Source organism: Equus asinus, chromosome 2, assembly GCF_041296235.1.
Source record: "Equus asinus isolate D_3611 breed Donkey chromosome 2, EquAss-T2T_v2, whole genome shotgun sequence".
NCBI classification, from domain to species: domain Eukaryota; kingdom Metazoa; phylum Chordata; class Mammalia; order Perissodactyla; family Equidae; genus Equus; species Equus asinus.
The window spans coordinates 31,134,732-31,153,599 of record NC_091791.1 but is presented as its reverse complement, the minus strand read 5'-3'; the positions used below and the strand labels follow the sequence as shown (position 1 = coordinate 31,153,599).

Sequence of the window (18,868 nt, the reverse complement as noted above, 5' to 3'; positions counted from 1 at the left end):
CTGCTGCAGAGTCTGTCAGTCAAACTTGAACAGCGGGTCCTTCTCATCATTCAGGTCCCAGCTCAGATGGCTCCTTCCCGGACCCCCTCAGGTCACCCCGTCCCAGTCACGCCCCTCCCCACACCCTGTTGAACTTCTTCAGACCATTTCTCACTCCCTGAACGCACTGTGTGTACTGCCATCGGATCACTGTATGTCATCCCTCTTCAGCCTCTAGGTTCCAGGAGAGCAGGGTCATGTTGCTGTGTTCACTGCATTACCCCAGAGGTTAGCACATAGTAGGTTCTCAATTAGCAGTGTTGAGTGAATACCCCTCCACATAGGGAAATGTTTGTTGAATTATTTGCATACCACAATTTTCTTGAACTGTCATGAACAAATTATATTAAAAGTCATTTAAAAATCTAGATTGTGTACAAGTAACTCATTTTAAAGGTAGCTTTTTTTCTGCAGGTGTAGCAAGAATTTCTTTGGTGGGGGGAGATGAAAATATTTGGTGTGGGCAGAGTGCAAAGGGGCGTTCTCATACAGTACTTGGAGGAATTACAAAGTGGTACAATATCTTTGAATGGCTTTTGACTAGATGTTTCTGTTTTCAGGAATTTAGCCTAAGGAAATATTAAGATGTGGGATAAAATTCAAGCACAAATATTCCCTACAGCAATAGTTATAGCAAACTAGAAGCAATATACATGTCTAGTATTGGAGAAATGGTTAAATAAATGATGCTGCATTTATTCATATACTGGAATATAATGTTTCCATTAAGATTTATGCTTTTGAGAATATTTAACAAAATGGAATAATGCTTTTGATACAATTGCAAGTGAAAAATACAGGAAATAAAACTGGAAATGTGGTATGATCCCAACTATACATAAAAGATAAAGACCCAAAGAAATATATTAAACAGCTAATAGCTCTGTGTAATAGGATTATGGGTCATTTAAAAACTACTTCTCTGTATTTCCAAATTTCCTACAATTAATTCATGTTATTTATAGGATCAGGAAAAAGTACATGTTGTATACTTAAGAAATAAAACTTTAAAGACTTTTTTTCTTTATACTAGTCATTTAGAAACTGAAAAATCAGGAGTTTGTTCCTTTACCAGGTTTTTAAGAAAGAGGAAGAGAAACATCATCAAATTACTAGTTGCAATAACAGCTTAAGAACTGAAATACTTAAAAATTCTTAACTTAAAAATTACGTGTATTGACTGCTCAAAAATAAAAGAACCTAACAAACAGATCTGATTTTCAGCTTAAGTCAAACCACTTACACGCCCAGGATCTCTGGAGTCTTGTTTTACTCCTAAAGACTACGACAAGAGCATCAGTGATGTCGGGCTGGGTTGACTCGCCAAAGGGGAGCAAGTGCAGCTGAAGCTCGAGCCATGAGAGCAGGAGAGGCAGCAGCACACGCTACTGTAGAAACACAGGAGCTCTCTCTAGTGCATCCACAATAGATTTTTTTAAATCCAAAATTAATCTGGAAAAATTTTCAAAACAAATTACTCCTTTAAAATATAGGGTGGAAACTGTACAGGTGAAAATGGCAACTACCTGTGAGTTGTAACATCAAAGTGTTAAACTGGATGTCCATATGCAAAAAAAGATGAACTTTAATACATACCTCACCCCATATACAAAAATTCAAAATGGATCATTAGACCTACTATAAAACCTAAAACTAGGGCCGGGCCGGTGGCACAGCGGGTAAGTTCACATATTCTGCTTCGGTGGCCAAGGGTTCGCCAGTTTGGACCCCAGGTGGGGACATGGCACCACTTGGCAGGCCATGCTGTGGCAGGCGTCCCACATATAAAGTAGAGGAGGATGGGCACGGATGTTAGCTCAGGGCCAGTCTTCCTCAGCAAAAAGAGGAGGATTGGCAGCAGATGTTAGCTCAGGGCTAATCTTCCTCAAAAAAAAAAAAAAAAACAACCAAAAACAAAACCCTGAAACTATAAAACTTCCAGAAGAAAACATAGGGCAAACTCTTGGGTTGGGCAAAGATTTCTTAGAAATGACACAAAAAGCATGATCCATAAAAGCAAAAAGTGGATAAATGGGAGTTAGCAAAACTAAAAACTTCTGCTCTTTGAAAGATACTGTTAAGCGGATGCAAAAACAAGACACAGATTGGAAGAAAATATCTGCAAAACATGTTATCTACTAAAGGACGTGTATCCAAAACATAAAACAAATTCCCAAAACTCAATAAGAATAATAAGAAAAAATCAACCCAATAAAAAATGGGCAAAAGATTTGAACAGACACTTCATTGAAGATATAAGGATGGCAAATAAGCAAATGAAAAGATGCTCAGTATCATTAGTCATTAAGGAAATGACATCAAAACACAATGAGATTCTAGTAGAGACCTATAAGAATGGCTAAAATTAAAGGGTGATTGTCCCAAGTATTAGCGAGGACGTGGAGGCAGTGGAACTCTCATACACTCCTAGTGGAATATAAAATGACACCACCTCATCGGAAAAGTCTGGCGGTTTCTTAAAATGTTTAACACACACCTCCATGATCCAGCCTTTCTACCCTAGGTGTTTGCCTATGAAAAGGGAGAGCTGATGTCCATACAAAGACCTGCATTTGAATGTTCACAGACACTTTATTTTTAAGAGGAAAAACTGGAAACAACCCAGCTATTGTGACCAACAACAGGTAATTGGACAACAAATTGTGGCGTGTTGATACAACAGAACACGGCTCAGCAACGAAGAGGAATGAACTATCGACAAACGCCACCACATGGATGAATCTCAAAATAATTATACTGAGTGAGAGAAGCCAGACCAAAACCAAACCAAAACAAACCCGAGTGACATGCTGTATGATTTCATGTATGTATGATTTACATAAGAGTCCACAAATTCAAACTCATCTACTGTGACGCAAAGCAGATCAGTGGTTGCCCGGGTGAGGGGAGGTGAAGGAGGGAGCATAAACTTTTGGGATGGTGGCTATGTTCATTTTATTGACTGTGATGGAATCACATGCACATATATACATACTACAGCACATCAAATTGTACACGTTAAGGGGCCAGCCCAGTGGCGTAGCGATTAAATTCGCACGTTCTGCTTGGGTGGCCTGGAGTTCACAGGTTCGGATCCCAGGTGCGGACCTAGCACCACTCACCAAGCCACGCTGTGGCGGGATCCCACAAAAAATAGAGGAAGATTGGCACAGATGTCAGCTCAGTGACAATCTTCTTCACACACACACACACGTAAAATAGTATATTTTGAGTATGTTCAGTTTATAGCACGTCAATTATACCTTAATGTAGCTGTTAAAAAAATTAATGGGTTAAGCTTATGATGAACTTTTCAGGTAGAGAAACTGATGACACCAAGTTTCCCTGTTGTGTGATTAAAATTCTACCCCCTCCTGCCCTCCGTTAGCCCAGTGAGCCCTGGTGGGGGGTGGGGGTGACTACACTTGAGAGCATCAGGAGGTCAACCTATGGGGGTGCACGGCTGGGTGTGAGGGATGCTGGGCCACACACACCACCCTGTCGATTCCTTGGGCCAGGCCAGGAGGGGGGGAACAGGTTCTCCTGCCTCCAGACCTGCTGGTAGTTCTGTCCTCTTCCTTCCCGGCCATCCCTCCTAGCCCGCACTCACCTCTTCTCCCTCATTCTCCGACTGCCCAAACTTCAGCCGCAGACTCTCCTCAAACTCCTCATCCATCCAGTAGAAGAGGACCTCTGCACCCTCCGTGGCCACCAAGACGCACTTCATCTGCCGGGGAGAAGCAAGGTCAAGGTCACCTCCCAGTCCCCATGTCAGAAGCTTGGCCTGAGTAACACGGAGGATCATAATCCCAGCAAGCACCTATTGAGCCCTCCCTGCGGGCCACGCACCACAAGGCCTTCCTGGTGTTATTTCATCACAACCTCCCAACAACTTGGTAAAGGAGGAATCTTCAGTTACTCTTCATTTTACAGAAGAGGACACAGGCGCAGCTTGAAACAGCAGAGCTGGAATCCAAACCCAGGCCTGTCTAACGCCAAGCTGTGGCTCTTTCCTGTTATCTGGCCCCCTCACCATAGCATCACACCCACCAGGGGCCTAATGGAACCAAACATAAGGACGGGCCCAGCTCTTGATCTGGACAGGGAGCCAACTGTATGAGGGAGCCACGCTCACGGCAGTCAGTGCCTGGTCTGGAATGGACGGCGGCTAGGGCACCTCCCTCTGGGCAGTCCAGAGATATGTGTCTCCTTGAGTGAAACACAGCTCCAGAAGACGAGCCTCAAAGCCCACGAGGAGCGGATTCAGCATTACAGGAATTTCATTCACAAGTTCCTCCCGCTCTGGGTAGGAGCAGGCTGCCTGACCCTGGCCACGATTCTTCCTCATACCTGCTAAGCTGCTGCTTCCTCAGACCCCTCCCCAGGGTCTGGCTGTCGGAACCTCCTTCCCCACCACGCAGCAGGTACCCTCTGTGCCACACATTTTAATACTTTCTTATGTGAAATGTGTTTTATTAGTCACCAACTGGTAGATTCTTAACCTGGAGCTTCACACACTGTGCCTTGGACCCTGGGGTGCAACAAGACACTGACCTCTCAACCCTTGGGCAGCCTGCCTAAGCCTGGCCAGGCCAGGGCTCTCGAACTGGCTGCTTGCAGCTGAGAGAACCCTGGGCAGGGGCTTCAAATCCCCCCGTGTACCTCAGTGTGCCACACAGATGTGGTCGCGTTGTGCGTGTGCTAAGACGTGAGAGTGAACAGGAAGCTCTGCTGAACTCTGCCGTGAGCGGATGTCCCCTTTCCTCAATAGGATCATAGCATCTTGAGGTCCCAGACTCAGGGACACTCTTCAGGAGCCCCGATATGAGCAGCTTAGTGGTGCTCACTGAATTCCTCCCAAATCTCCTATTGGTTTATCAACTCTCACTTAGAGCACTGGCCTCAAGATGTTTCCAGCACAACGAAAAACAAAGCATGTGGCCTATTCCCACGGAACTGCTATACACTAGGGCAGAGACTGGGAGAGCGACGGATGTGAAGAAAAGGCTGCCAGATGAGGGCAGGTGGGCCTGGAAGAGGCTGCTCTGGGGCTCCGAGGTGAGTATGACAAAGTTGGGGGCTCGAGGGGCCAGCCTGATGGGAAGGGAGTGTATGGGCTGGGGAACAGTGGGCTATGGAATGGAGGCTGTAGCCGACAGCAGGGAGCCCCTGCAGACTGGTCATCCTGGTGGGGAGTAATAAGAGCCCACACCTTGGTGGAGGCCAGGAGAGGAAGGGAGGGGTAGCTTAGAGGCTTAGCAGGCCTTGATGACCACCTGGATGCAAGGCAGGAAGGAAAGAACAGGTGAGCTGACCACAGGATGCAGAGCTGAGGCTGCGGGTGGGGATGAGAGAGCTCTGCAGGGCCCTAGAGAGCTCAGTCCACTGCCTGCCTCACTCTGTCCACCTCCCACAGTCCCAGAGTGGGTCAGACAGGGTCATCTACCTTAGCAAGGAGCACAGCAGAGCTTCTGGACAGCCAGAGGTTCAGAAAGGGCTGCGGGAGGCAGACTCAGTGGCCAGCTCATGAGAGCAGCAGAGCATCCCCGGTCCTGAAAATACTTAAAACAGAGAGCTCATGAGGGCAGCAGAGGCTCTCGTTCCATCTGCTGTCTGGTCCTGGGAGAGGACAAGCTCGTGAAGGACTGAGAAGTCAAAGTGGTCCTGGCTTTTACGCGGTCTGCTCAGAATATACTCCCCATGACCAGGCATCCTGGGGCCAGTATCCCACCACCCCCACCACCCACCACCCACCACAGAGAACACGAACCCAGCCAGCACGGTCCTTTGGACATGCCAGGTACACATAAACATGAATTCCCACCTACTGTGTTTCCTTCCAAGCACTCTCATTTCACTGTGGGTCACTCAGAGTCACGGTGTGGTCAGCATACGTGCCCTGAGCAGCCCCAGGGAGCTTGCAGGCCGACAGGGAAGTAGCCCAGAGAGGAGGTGTCCTGGAACCACGCAATGAATGGCAGTAAACCCCCACAAAAGGCACCAGAGACCCGGTTCTAGTTTTGGCCTCGCCAAGTCACCTTAAGCTCTCTGAGCCTCAGATTGGGGCTGTGAAAAGAGGGAACAAACCCCTGCTCCACCTGCCTACAGGGTTATGGTGAGAGTCAGGGAGGGACCAGGCAGGACGGCCCTTAGCAAACTCTGCTTTCTTACATACAGGTAGGGGGGTCATTACTCTTATTTCCCCCCTTCCCTTCAGTCAAATAACAGGATGAACTAAACGGGATCCAGAATCATTCACATTTTGATGATAAAAGGCAGGAACAATATAAAGCTTTAGCTTAATTAGGAAACCAAACACTGTAAGCAAATAAGAAGAAAGGGCTGTTAAGGGCCCAGCAGCTTTTGCAACACATCTGAGACTGGGCACATCACCGGCAAGATTGGCCTTCAAGTCATATTCCCAGAGGAACGGGAAAGCTTTTTAGTGGACATTAGGTTCTACTTCTTTTTATTCCAAAAGGCTGTTGGACAGAACCTCACCGGTGTCATTTTGTGATTTCCCTCTCCGCCTCTCTACCCTGCTCTAAAGAGGGAACACAGGACTCAGTGGAGCTCCAGACGGCGCCGGGCCAACCTGGAGAAACCCCCAGCGCCAATTTTCACCACCTGGACCCCGGGCCCTCGCCTCCCTCCCCAGGAAAGTGCGCAAGGTCGCCGCTCCTGCTTTCCAGCAGCTCCGTCTTGCGGCCGCTCCCCCGGAGCCTTGGCCTTGCCCCTGCAGGGCTGGAGGACGCCGGGGTGAGAATCCGCAGGCGAGAGTTAGCAGCTCGCCGCCGCGGGGCTGCCGCCCAATGGCAGCCTTCCTGTGTGCCCCGTACTCTACAGTTTAACCAGCAGTTTCATCCCCAAAGCCCCCGGAACCTCACAGCTACCCTGGGAAGAAGGCCTGGCTTGTGGCGCCCGCCCCACGTCGTAGCTGCAGAAACTTTGGCTCCGAGAGGTGAAGCGACCCGCACAAGGCTACACAGCCCGGCTGAGGGTGGGGCCCGCTCCGTACTTCCGGGAGGGGCGCACGGGTCCCGAAGAAAGCTGCCCACGGAGGGGACAACCGACGGCGGCGCTCCGACCGTCCGGGAGGTCCACGTACCGATCACAGCCAAACACCGCCCGGCCTGCCAGGAGCCCGCCGGCGCGCTTCCGGGTGGGGCCACGTGACTGTCCGCGTGACCGCCCCGCCTCGCCCCGCCCGGCGAGGGACTGGAGGCCGCGGTCTAGCTCGCAGGTTGGAGCCCCGCCCGCCTCGCCCCGCCCCGCCCGCCTCGCCCCGCCTCGCCCCGCCTCGCCCCGCCCCGCCCCGCCCCGCCCCGCCTCGCCTCGCCCCGCCTCGCCCCGCTCCCGCCCGCGGTGCCGCCCACTCCCGCTAGGCGGCCTGGCCTGGAGAGCCGGGTGCAGCCGCCCGGTGCTTCCAGACCTCGTGTCATCAAGGAGGGCGCCGAGGCCCCCAGGGTTAGAGGTCTCGCCTGCAGCCGCTTTGGGCACCTGCTGCGTCCGCATTGTGCTCGGCCCTTCCACGTGGCTTACGTCGAGCGATTGCTGCCCTGAGGCACTAGGAACGTCCCCCTTTTCGCCCCATTTTACAGAGAGGAGTCGGAGGCCCAGAAAGAAGAAATAACTTGTAGAAGTTATTTCCAGAAGAAATAACTGGGCGCTGAGGTGGCCAGTTAGGATCAGAACCCAGGTGTCCAGGCTCCCGGCTGGGCTCTTTCCCACCCTCTGGCTTTACTTGCTCAACTGCCGTTCCGGACCCGGAGCTGCCCTTCTGTGACTGTTTTCCTTGGCCTCCTGGGGAGGAGAAACAGCCTGCAGAACAGCCCAGTTGCCCCCAGAGTGCCAGCGCTGGAATTTCTTTATAAGGGTTCCCAATCCATTTTGGGGGTGGGGATGCACATTAGGGGATTTGTTTTAAACCTTTGTTTTCAATATATTCTTAAATTCTGTGTGTATTTGGAACGGCTGAAGGTAACGGGGAGCTGATGAAGATCATGGAAGGGACTAAATCCCCACCCAACCCACCCCTCAGTGTCTGGGAGCTTTGACTGCAGCCCAGCAGGGGATGAGTTGTGGGACTGCCTGCAGTACAGCAGAGGGAGCACACCCTGGGCAAAGGCAGGGGCCAGGAATTAATGCCTCCATCACCTGCAGACAAAGCATCACGCCTCTCCCCTCCCCTCCCCTCATTCACTGAGCACCCCTGCCAGCCAACCTTAGGGCCCAAACCTTCCAACTCCCCATCTACAGCACGTCAGGCATTGCTCTCTCCAGCCCACAGCTGACACTGGTCTGGTTGTGCACTCTTTATCCTGCTATTTTCACTCACCATGTTTCTCTCTTGTGTCAAACTCTTCAAAAGCTTGAATTTCAGTGGCTGAAAAAATTCCGTCAAATGGATATGCTGCTATTTACTTATTCACTCCCACTACTGGTAGTTTCCATTTCCCACCAGCAATGTATGAAGATCCCAATTTCTCCATATCTTTGTCAACACTTGTTATTGTCTGTCTATTTTAATTTAGCCATCCTAGTGGATGTGAAGTGATATCTCACTGTGATTTTGATTTACATTTCTCTAATGGCTAATAATGTTCAACATCTTTTCACATGCTTTTGGCCATTTGTATATCTTCTTTGGAGAAATGTCTATTCAAATCCTTTGCCATTTTAAAATTATTTGTCTCTTTATTATCAAGTTGTAAGAGTTCTTTGTGTATTCTGGATACAAGCCTCTTGTTAGATATATGATTCGCAAGAATTTTCTTCTATTATGTGGTTTGTTCTTTCACTTTTTAAATGGTATCACTTGTAGCATAAAAGTTTTCAGTTTTGGCGTAATCTAATTTATCTGTTTGTAAATATGTCCAGATTTTTGTGTCAACATAAGTTTTTATTTCACTTAGGTAAATACCTAGGAGCGGGATGGCTGGACTATATGGTAAGTGTATGTTTAAGTTTATATTAAACTGCTGAACTGATTTCTAGAGCGCATGCACCATTTTACATTCCCCCCGGCAATGCTGAGAGTTTTCGTTGCTCTGTAGCCTCCTTAGCACTTGATATTGTCCCTTACTAACTTTAGCCATTCTAGTAGGTATGTAGTGGGATCTTGCCATGGCTTTAATTTCTGTTTTCCTGATGACTGATGGTGCTGAACTTCTTCTCATGTGTGTATATGCCATCTGTATCTCTTCCTTGGTAAAGTGTTCAAATTGTTTGCCAATTTTTAAATTGGATTGTTTTTCTTCTTACTATTTATATGATTTCTTTATGTACTTAGATACAAATCCTTTATCAGACATCAGATGAAGTGACTTTTGGCAAACAGAAATCTTTGTGCTTTTGCGTACTATCTAAGAAGTCGTTGCCTAAGGCAGGCTCACAAAGATTTTCTCCTGTGTTTTCTCTTCAGAAATTTTATAATTTTAGGTTTTGCATTTAGGTCTACAATCCATTTCAAAGTGATTTTTATAGATGGTGTGAGGGAAGGGTTCAGATTTATTTTTTTGTATTTAGGTGTCCAATTTTTCTAGCACTGTTGGTTGAAAAACATCTTTTCCCTACTGAATTACTTTGACATATTAGTCTCAAGTCAATTGACCATATATGTATGGATTTATTTCTGGAATCTCTATTCTGTTCAATAAATTTAGAAGGATTCAGGTGACTCCGTGGACTTTATTTCATTGATTTTTCTCAAAGAAACAACTTTTGGTTTCATCAATTTTCATTGTTTTTCTGGGTTTTATTTCACCAATTTCTGCATGGATATTTGCTATTTCCTTTCTTATGTTGAAGAAACATGTGTTCATAGGTTTGGATTTAATTTGCTCTTCATTTTTTATAGCTTCTTAAGGTAGAAACTGATCCATTGATGAGACCTTTCGTCTTTTTTTTTTTTAAAGATTGGCACATGAGCTAACGTCTGTTGCCAGTCTTCTCGTTTTTTTCTTCTTCTTCTTCTCTCCAAAGCCCCCTAGTACATAGTTGTAGATAATTCTGGTTCTGCTGTGTGGGATGCTGCCTCAGCATGGCTTGATGAGCAGTGCTATGTCCGTGCCCAGGATCCGAACTGGCAAAACCCTGGGCTGCTAAAGCAGAGCACACAAACTTAACCACTTGGCCAGGGGCACCAAACCTTTTGTCTTTTCTAATGAAGGCATTTACTGCTATAAATTTCCCCCAAAGTACTGCTTTATCAGCACCCACAACTTTTGATATGTTGTATTTTCATTTTCAATTAGTTCAAAATGCTTTCTAATTTTTCTTTTGATTGTTTTTGACCCTTGGATTATCTAGAAGTGTATTATTAATCTCCAAATATTTGGAGGATTTCCAGGTATCTTTCAGTTAGTGGTTTCTATTTCAATTCCATTTGGTCAGAGGATATGCTTTGTGTGACTTAAATCCTTTCAAGTTTATTGATAGCCTAGGATATGGTCTATCTTGATGAATGTTCCATGTGTACTCGAAAAGAACACGTATCCTTCTTTTGTTGGGTTGAGTGATCTATAAAATGTCAATTAGGTCAAGTCTGTTGATAGCAATATTCAAGTCCTCTATATCCTTAATGATTTTCTGTGTACTTGTTCTATCAAATATTGACAGAGTGATACTGAACTCTCTAACTATAATTGTGGATTTGTCTATTTCTCCTTGTGGTTCTATCAGCTTTTGCTTCATATATTTTAAAGATCTGGTATTTGATGCATAAACATTTATGATTGTTATGTCCTCTTGATGAATTAACCCCTATATCATTATAAAATTACCTTTTAATCTTTGGCAGTATTCATTGCACTGAGTCTACTTTCTCTGAAAAGAGTATAGCCCAACAGCTTTCTTTTGATTAGTGTTAACATGGCATTGAAGGAGTTTAGGACATGCCACTTTGGTATATTAATTATTTTGAGCTAAAGGCACTAGAAAAACAGCAGATGCAAGAAAGGTACTCTGACCTTCCCTTTTCTCCCTGAAAGCAGGAGATGAAACTCTCATGTGAAAATACCCTTCCTATACCAGGAGAAAGGCAATGTTCTTATTATCAGAAATGGGGAGTCCAGGTGGAGAGAAATCTGTACAAATAGGCCTTGTTAAAATAACTCTTACCTTTCTTTGGTCTCCTCATATAGTTTAGTTACTTTTCCACAATTGCCACTCTTTGTTAAATCTAATATATAAGCACTTAGGCCTAGCCACTTCTTTGGGTCTTCATTTGTCTTGTGTGGTCTCCTATGTACATGTAAAAAATTACTAAATAAAATTTGTATGCTTTTCTCCTGTTAATCTGTTTTATGTCAGTCCCAGCTGGAAACCCTAAGAGGGTAGAGGAGAAATTTTACCTCCCTTATATATGTAATTTTACATCCTTTTACTTTTAAGCTACTTATGTCTTCATATTTAAAGTGCATTTTTTTTTTTGTAGGCAGCAGGTAGTTGGATCTGACTTTTTGTCCAAACTGACAATCTCTGGCAGACTCAATTGTCAGATTGCATGTTCAACCACTTACACATAATGCGCTCATTGATATGGTTTGCTGTAAGTCTGTTAGTCCATTATCCTGCTGCTTGTTCTCTGTCTTGTCTTTTCTTTGTTCCTTTTTCCTTCTTTCTTGTGCCTTTAAAAATTTATTGACTATTTTTATGATTCTATTTTATCTCTTTAATTGGTTTCAAGAGCAGGACTGGAGTGAGAAGAATGAGATACTCACCTTGAGTGAAAAATTTAAAGGAATGTCAAAAAAGTTGATAATCGAGAGAGATACTGTTTTAATTAGTATTTTTTTTTTAAAGATTGGCACCTGAGCTAACAACTGTTGCCAATCTTCTTTTTTTTTTTCTCCCCAAATCCCCCCAGCACATAGTTGTATATTTTTAGTTGTGGGTCCTTCTAGTTGTGGCATGTGGGATGCCGCCTCAACATAGCCTGACGAGTGGTGCCATGTGTGCACCCAGGATCCAAACCAGCGAAACCCTGGCCCGAGGGAAGTGGAGCGCATGAACTTAACCACTCAGCCACGGGGCCGGCCCCTAATTAGTATTTTTAAAAGTCAAAAGTAATGCAGAAAAATCTATGATGAACAAAATGCCAAAATTTTAAATACAAACATAATCAGTATTTCTGATTTTTCCCTTTGCTTCAGGCTCCACTGTAGCTTGGAATAACACTATAACTATGTGTCAGATTTTCCTGTTTCTTTGTGTGTCTATTAATTTTGTATTTTATGCTGGACATTGTGAGTGATGCATTGAAAAGACTCTGGGCTCTATCTTCCACTGAAGAGTATTGAGTTTTGTTCTAGGAGGCAGTTGAATTAATGGCCGTTCACTTTGATCCTATGGAGACTTGATTTTAGGCTTTGTTAGAATGGATGTATTTCAGTTTTTCCTTTAAGAAAGTGTGATTCTTACTTCTAAGGTGTGGCCTTTCTGGGGTTTCAATGGAAAGTCTGAGGTGTTTACCAAGCCCCTTTAACTTGGTAGGACTTGAGCTCAAACTCTCTCTGCTAGCACTGGGCAGCAATTTATATCTCACCTGTTCTCTCAGCCTTCTGGCTTTTTCTTTCTGCTGGGGTTTTTGGAGTCTCACTCTGTGCATACACAGTGCAGAAGTCAGCCAAATATTTGAGGGTACTTGCTTTTTAGGCTTTGCTCACTATTTTTCCTTTTCCCACCCCCTTCAATTTTCAACTGCTCTGGCAGTCCTGAAAACCATTCTCTTGCTCTGCAGTCAAATATACTGCTGCCTTCTGCTTGACCTCAATTCCCTTTTGTTGTGAACTGGGGGAATTCCTTCAGGGGAAGTGCCAAATAAATGTGGATCTTACCCAGTATGATTCCTGTCATTCAAAAATCATGTCTCCTGCAGTTTCTATCTGCTTTATGCTGTTGTCTATTGCTTTCAAAGAGCTGTTTTTTGTTTTTGGGGTTTTTTTTTGGATTCTGTCCAGAGTTTATAATTGCTATTGGCAAAAGGGTCAGTCTGATAAAACTTTAACACTACCAGAAGTTGGAAGTTCTCCCTGCACATTTTGATAGGTAGTATTTTCCATTTAGTTTGAGATATTTTCTACTTTTTATTATGATTTCTGATTTTTTTTTGACCCATGAATTATTTAGAAGTCTGTTTCTTAACTTCCAAACATAGGGAGATAGTTATCTCTTTTTTTAAAAATTTCACGTGTATTCCACTGTTGTCAGAGAAATACATTGTATGTTATCATTCTTTGAAGCTTTTTGAAAGTTTATGTCACAGCATATAGTCAAGTTTTGTAAATGTTTCCATGTCCCCTTGAAGAAAGACTATGTATTTATTTATTGGCTGTGGTGTTATACATATAATATATATATATATATAAAATTTAGGTGAAATTTGCTAATTGTATTGTTTAAATCTTTTCTATTTATGATTTTGTCTGCTTTTTCTCTTATTTTCTGAGAGAAATGTGTTTAAAATCTCCTATTACAATTGCAAATTTGTCTTTCTTCTCCTTTTATTTCTGTGAGGTGTTGCTTTACGTATAGGGTACATCATTAGGTGCTTGCAAATCTAGAATGTTTACTGTTAAATCAAAATTGTCTTCTTTATGAAATGTTCCTTTCTGTTAACAATGCTTTTTGCTTTACAAAAGTATTTATCTCATATCGACATAGCTACATTACCTTTCCTTGTGTGGCATATCTTTTTCTCAGTCCTTTTACCTTCTTATATTTTAGATGTTTCCTTTTAAATGCATTTAGTTGAATTTTGTTTCTTTTAATCTCATCAACAATCTTTGTCTTTGAATTGGAGCATTTATTCTACTTTCATTTAATAACATTATAAATGAATTTGCGTTTAAATCTGTCATCTGATTGTTTGCTTTATATTTGCCCCACCTGTTCCTTGTTATCTTTCTCTTCTTTCTGGCTTTCTTTTAGATCAACTATTTTTTATTATGATTCCAGTTCCTCCCCCATTCACTTAGAAGTAATACGCTCTTTTAATGTTCTTTTAGTGGTTACCCAGAAGATGAAAACATGCATCCTTGACTTATCAAAGTTTAATATAAATTGGTAATTTTACCTCTTCCTTGAAAATGGAAGGATATTAGAATACTTTCCATTTGCCTGCTTTCAATATGTATGATTGTTGTAATTCATTTTTAATTCTCTACATCTTTTAAGTCTCATGAGACATGATTATTATTGTTTTAGATTTATTTAGATGCTCCCCATATTTACCCTTTGTGCTGCTCTTCATTCTTTCCTGCGTCTCCCTTAGCATTATTTTGATTATTCATTCCTTCTCTCCCCCATCTTTCCTTTCATTACCCCTCCAATTTCCTCACTCATCCCTCCCACTGCCCACCCCCACCCAGAAATCATTGAATTCCAGGACATTAGGTGCACACACGATAAAATTCTACTGTTACGTTTCAGATGCTGCTGTGTAATCCCATATATGTGACTTAAAGTTCAATTTAACTAATTTCTTAAAAATGAGGTCAATCTTTTTCTTTTAAAGCCTAATAAAAAGGTGACGTAATTTTGGGCATGCTTCATCTACATTAAATTTGCACTAAATCACTGCTTGGAAGAAATTTGGATGAGAGGAGTCTATTAATTAACACAAAGAAAAATCATGACATTATCTCTAGAGCAAAAGAAACTGTCTTCAAAATGTGTTGTCTGTGTTGAATTTCACATGCACGCATCCTGAAAGGCACATTGCATTTATGTAGAAATAGCAACAAAAAATTTAAGCTAACTTTGAAATCTCTCACAAAATATATCTAAGTTTATATTATATATATATGAGGGGGACAAAGAAAAACACCAGCAGCTGGAACAGGGACCATCCGACTTAGGATCAGACAACAGGGGATGTCAGGTGACCTTAGAGTTCACTTAACCCAAAGTCATTTTACAGGTGAGGTCCAGGGGGGCTGAGTGACTTGTCTAACATCACACAGTTGGTGGAGAGCCAGGTCAAGAATCAAGGTCTCTGGACAGAGCAGCTTCCTTCAATTGCCTGCACGTATAGGTGCCTGCTCTCCTCAGGTGGATTCAATCAGTGGGATGGTGTTGTGATCCCTGGGTACGGGTACCCATTTCGTCTATAGCTGAGGTCTCTGTGATTCTCCAGGGATCCGTTAATCCACTTTGCTATTTGAGGTTTTAAATTACATTTTTGATGTTTCTAGTAGAGGGTGTGGCATCCAGTATTAGGTGCATCCAGACTGGATGGCAGTCGAACACCACAAAGACTTTCTGCTAAAAATCAGCCAAGTATTAGGAGAGGCAGGACTTACAGAATGGAGGAGACGGAGAAGCATCTCCTTTAGGTCTTTGTGAAGTATGTAAAAAATCCTTTGAATTTAGATATCACCACACACAGTCTGTTCGTAACACTCACTGGATGGCAAATCAACTGGAGGAACCTAATATCATTGACTCATTCTTTGGTCTCCTAGCTGCCCATCAAAGTTTTGTGATCCTTTTCCATGAATATCTTAGTCTGTTTGGGCTGCTATAACAAAAATACCATAGACTAGGTGGCTTATAAACAACAGAAATTTATTTTTCGCAGTTCTGGAGGCTGGGAAGTCTAAGATCAAGGCTCCAGAAGATTCAGCGTCTGATAAGAGCTTGCTTCCTGGTTCATAGGAACCTTTTGTATGTGTCTGGTGAAAGGGGCAAAGAGCCCTCCTGCATCTCTTTTATAATCCCATTTGTAAGGGCTCCGCCTTCATGACCTAATCACCTCCCAAAGGCCCCACCTCCAAGTACCATCACATTGGAGATTAGGTTTCAACATATGAATTTTAGAGGGACATAGACATTTAATCCATAGTAATGAAATACATTGTTGTTGAGGAAGTGGCTGCCTAACCAGGGACTTCATTTCCTAGACCCTCAGCATCTAGATGGGACCACATGACTGACTTATGGCCAATGGAATTGAGTGGAAGGAATTTGTGACAGTTCTAGGTTAGGCCCCTAAAATACACCCATGTGATCCTACACACTCTTCTTTCCTTGTCTGTCAGCTGCATGTTGATGCCCACAGCAACCTTGGAGGCCAAGTGCTGAATGTGGTGGGAAGCCTACATCAGTCTGGATCCCTAAAGGACTAGACGGAACAGAACCACTGCCTGCCTTACCTCATTACCACCAACTGAACTTTACATGATCTATTAACAGGAAATAAACTTCGAGGGTGTTAAGCCATTGGGATTCTGGGGTTTACCTGTTATTGAAGCCAACAGTTACTTTAACATAGTCAATGACATGGAGTTTGAATAACAACATTTAATTTCCACATAGAGTACTTGAAGCAAAGCTTGTGGGGAAGGGGAGAGGGAGAGGGCAGCATGCCATTAAATCGAAGATCGCCAGCATGTGTTAGTTCATCAGGCAATCAGTCTTAAGGCCAAGGTGTAGTGTGGGAAGCAGTGGCCTCCGCCTCCCCACAGAATACCCTGAGAACAGAAAGTTAGAGTATTCACATTTTATTACTTACAAAACATTACCTTAAAATATAAACTACCTCATGGGCCCAAACTCTGCAATCACCAGGCAAACATAAACGTTAATACAATCCGTTTTCTGGAAGAAAATATTAATACCTGTTGAAATCCCCTGCACAAGAAGAAACTTTCCCTGGGAGGCGTTCCTCATTTATTGTGCCGACTTCCAGATGAGTAAAACTAAGCTTTCTTTTTGCTTCTTCCAAAAATATAATTTATTATATAACATTTACAACTTGACAAAGAATCCTAGAATGTTTTCATGAATAACAATTAGAAGAGAAATGTTCGTGATGTAGGCTGTAAAGAAGGGCCCCTTTTGCTCTGCTGGGTCATATGACAGTGGGATTTATTCAGGAGCCAGTCCTTTGGAAGATGGTCAGCTCCCCTCCATGCTCCCAGGGCTTCCAGGGGCTGCTCTGGTGTTTGGAGGGAAGTGGGTGCCAAAGCAGTTAATTTGCTTTATTTTGGCTTTCTTGTTTTAGAGTGAGATTTGCAAATATTACCCCTACAGCAATAGTTAATGGATTTTTTATTTAGTCTAGGAAGGTGAAGAGAAACTTCTAAACCTGTGGGTTATGGGGGGAGGAGGAGCAGTGCTCTCAGAGGTAGTGCATGTGTGGGTGCTGACTGGATCGGTCACTTACCTCCAGGACTTAGAAATATTAAGAATCATCACCCGTGGTGGGTGGTGGGAGTGGCCCTTTAAATTGTTCTGCAGAAAAACACAGAGGGAGAGGAGCAGACCAGGAAGGCCACTGGTGGGCCAAGGCGAGCCTGGATTCGAAATTCTACAGCCAAGGCTGGTCACAGCCCTACTCACTACTCATCAGAATGACTAGTTGGCTTCCCCAAATCCGAGATCAGCTGTCCTGGGTGAAGGGTTCTCTGTAGACACATGCAGGATTCTAAGAAAGCTGGCTGTGGGCAACACAGAGGTAAGAAAGAGTTGGCCACAGTAAGTCCAATGAGAGAGAGCATGGTGCAATGAGAGCAGACTTTGGAATATAACAGATCTGGGTTTGAGTCCTAGTTATGTCACGCTGCTTATCTGCGTGGCCTTGGACAAATTACTTCTCTGCTCTCCCCAGAGTCACCGCCCAGGACTGGGCATAGGATGGCAGTTACAGGAAGCTTTGCACCCCTGTTAGTGGAACTCGGAGGCAGTGATTCTAAAGCTCCAGTTACTGGGGCTGTTTCTCTTTGAGTCCCCTTTATTGTCTTATTTGCAATTCTGGTACAACCTAAGAAAAGATTGCGAATAATTCTGTAATCAAACCTTAACTCTCAGTACAGCAGATTTCCCTGGGCCTGGGTTGGGGATAGGGTGGCTGGCAGAGGTGAGGCTGTGGAACTGGAGAGAAAGTTAGTGGAAAAGAGCAAACGGCAGTGTCCAGGCTGGGGCAGGGGTGCTGAGGCTTGAGAGAGGGGACAGGGGAGGAAGCCAGGCTACGTAAACGCTTATGCCCCTTCTTCCTCTGCCTTCTCCAAGCTACATCTCTGCTATTTTTGGTTGCTCTATTGACATCTCAAATTTTTAAAGTCCTTCCGGGTCCCAGCATTTTTACTGTCAGAGGGATCCATCTGTGCTTCTGCAGAGATTAAACATTGCCCTTTTTTTTTTTTTTCAGAAACAAAGCTGCTCTCAGTGGATTTCCAAGATGAATACCACAGCTGCATCCATCCCAAACACAGGGGCCTTGAATGCCTGTGGCGGGGCACACCTGCAGAGCTGGGCCTGGCCTGGACCATGTGGCAGCTCAGCAGTTCACAGTCCTGCTGGGCCCTCCCAGCCGCCCCACCCCAGGAGGCCACAGAGGGTCCCCGGTGCTGAGAGCCGCTGGGCGCCTCTCAGGGAGAATCCGCCAACAATCTCTGCCCTGTCAAGGGTGCAGGGCTTGGCCCCCTCTGCCCAGGGACTGTCCAACTGCTGGGGTGAGGCTGGGGCTGCAGCGGGCAAGTGGGCCTGTGGGGACTGTGGTTCTGGGAGTCTCAGGCCTTAGTCTCACTGGAGCCCAGTTCTGGTATTTTCAAGCTTTTCTCCAGCCAGAAATAATGCTAATATCCTACAACTGCAGCTTTTTCAGGGCACTACCACAATTGAGACTTTCTCTTCAAGTAACAATGAGAATTTGTTCTGAGCCTTTGCGATAAGAAAGGAGAGAGAAGATCATTCCTAGAGGCAGGAGGAGCAGAAAATCATCTCAACAAAAAGCACAGACTTCTCATGATATATTATTATGCTTTCAAATAAGTATTTCCACAAACCCATTCTTTAGTTTAAAATAAAGTGGCTCTGAAGTCTT

General features: G+C 44.2%; 1 protein-coding gene and 1 long non-coding RNA gene across 15 annotated transcripts in view; one reads left to right on the top strand and one right to left on the bottom strand.

The window, feature by feature from the left end:
• HPS1 (HPS1 biogenesis of lysosomal organelles complex 3 subunit 1) overlaps positions 1-7,287 on the bottom strand; it is a 25,757-nt gene extending 18,470 nt beyond the window's left edge. For 2 of the 14 annotated variants that reach the window (XR_011494592.1, XM_070485582.1), the window contains exons 1-4: positions 7,058-7,192; positions 5,868-5,996; positions 5,486-5,600; positions 3,650-3,766 (exon numbers count right to left, since the gene is read on the bottom strand). Coding sequence is in view for 13 of the 14 variants with exons in the window: in XM_070485582.1 (XP_070341683.1) it covers positions 3,650-3,766 (117 nt within the window). In the remaining variant the exon portion in view is untranslated. Of the gene's footprint in view, positions 1-3,649; positions 3,767-5,485; positions 5,626-5,863; positions 5,997-6,932 lie in introns of those variants that run through there. The other 12 variants (XM_070485603.1, XM_070485592.1, XM_070485626.1 and 9 more) reach the window with 12 other exon arrangements.
• On the top strand, positions 7,151-18,868 carry LOC123278872 (uncharacterized). Its single transcript, XR_011494596.1, has 3 exons — positions 7,151-7,282; positions 8,955-8,989; positions 18,194-18,868. It is a non-coding gene; the product is annotated as an uncharacterized lncRNA (long non-coding RNA).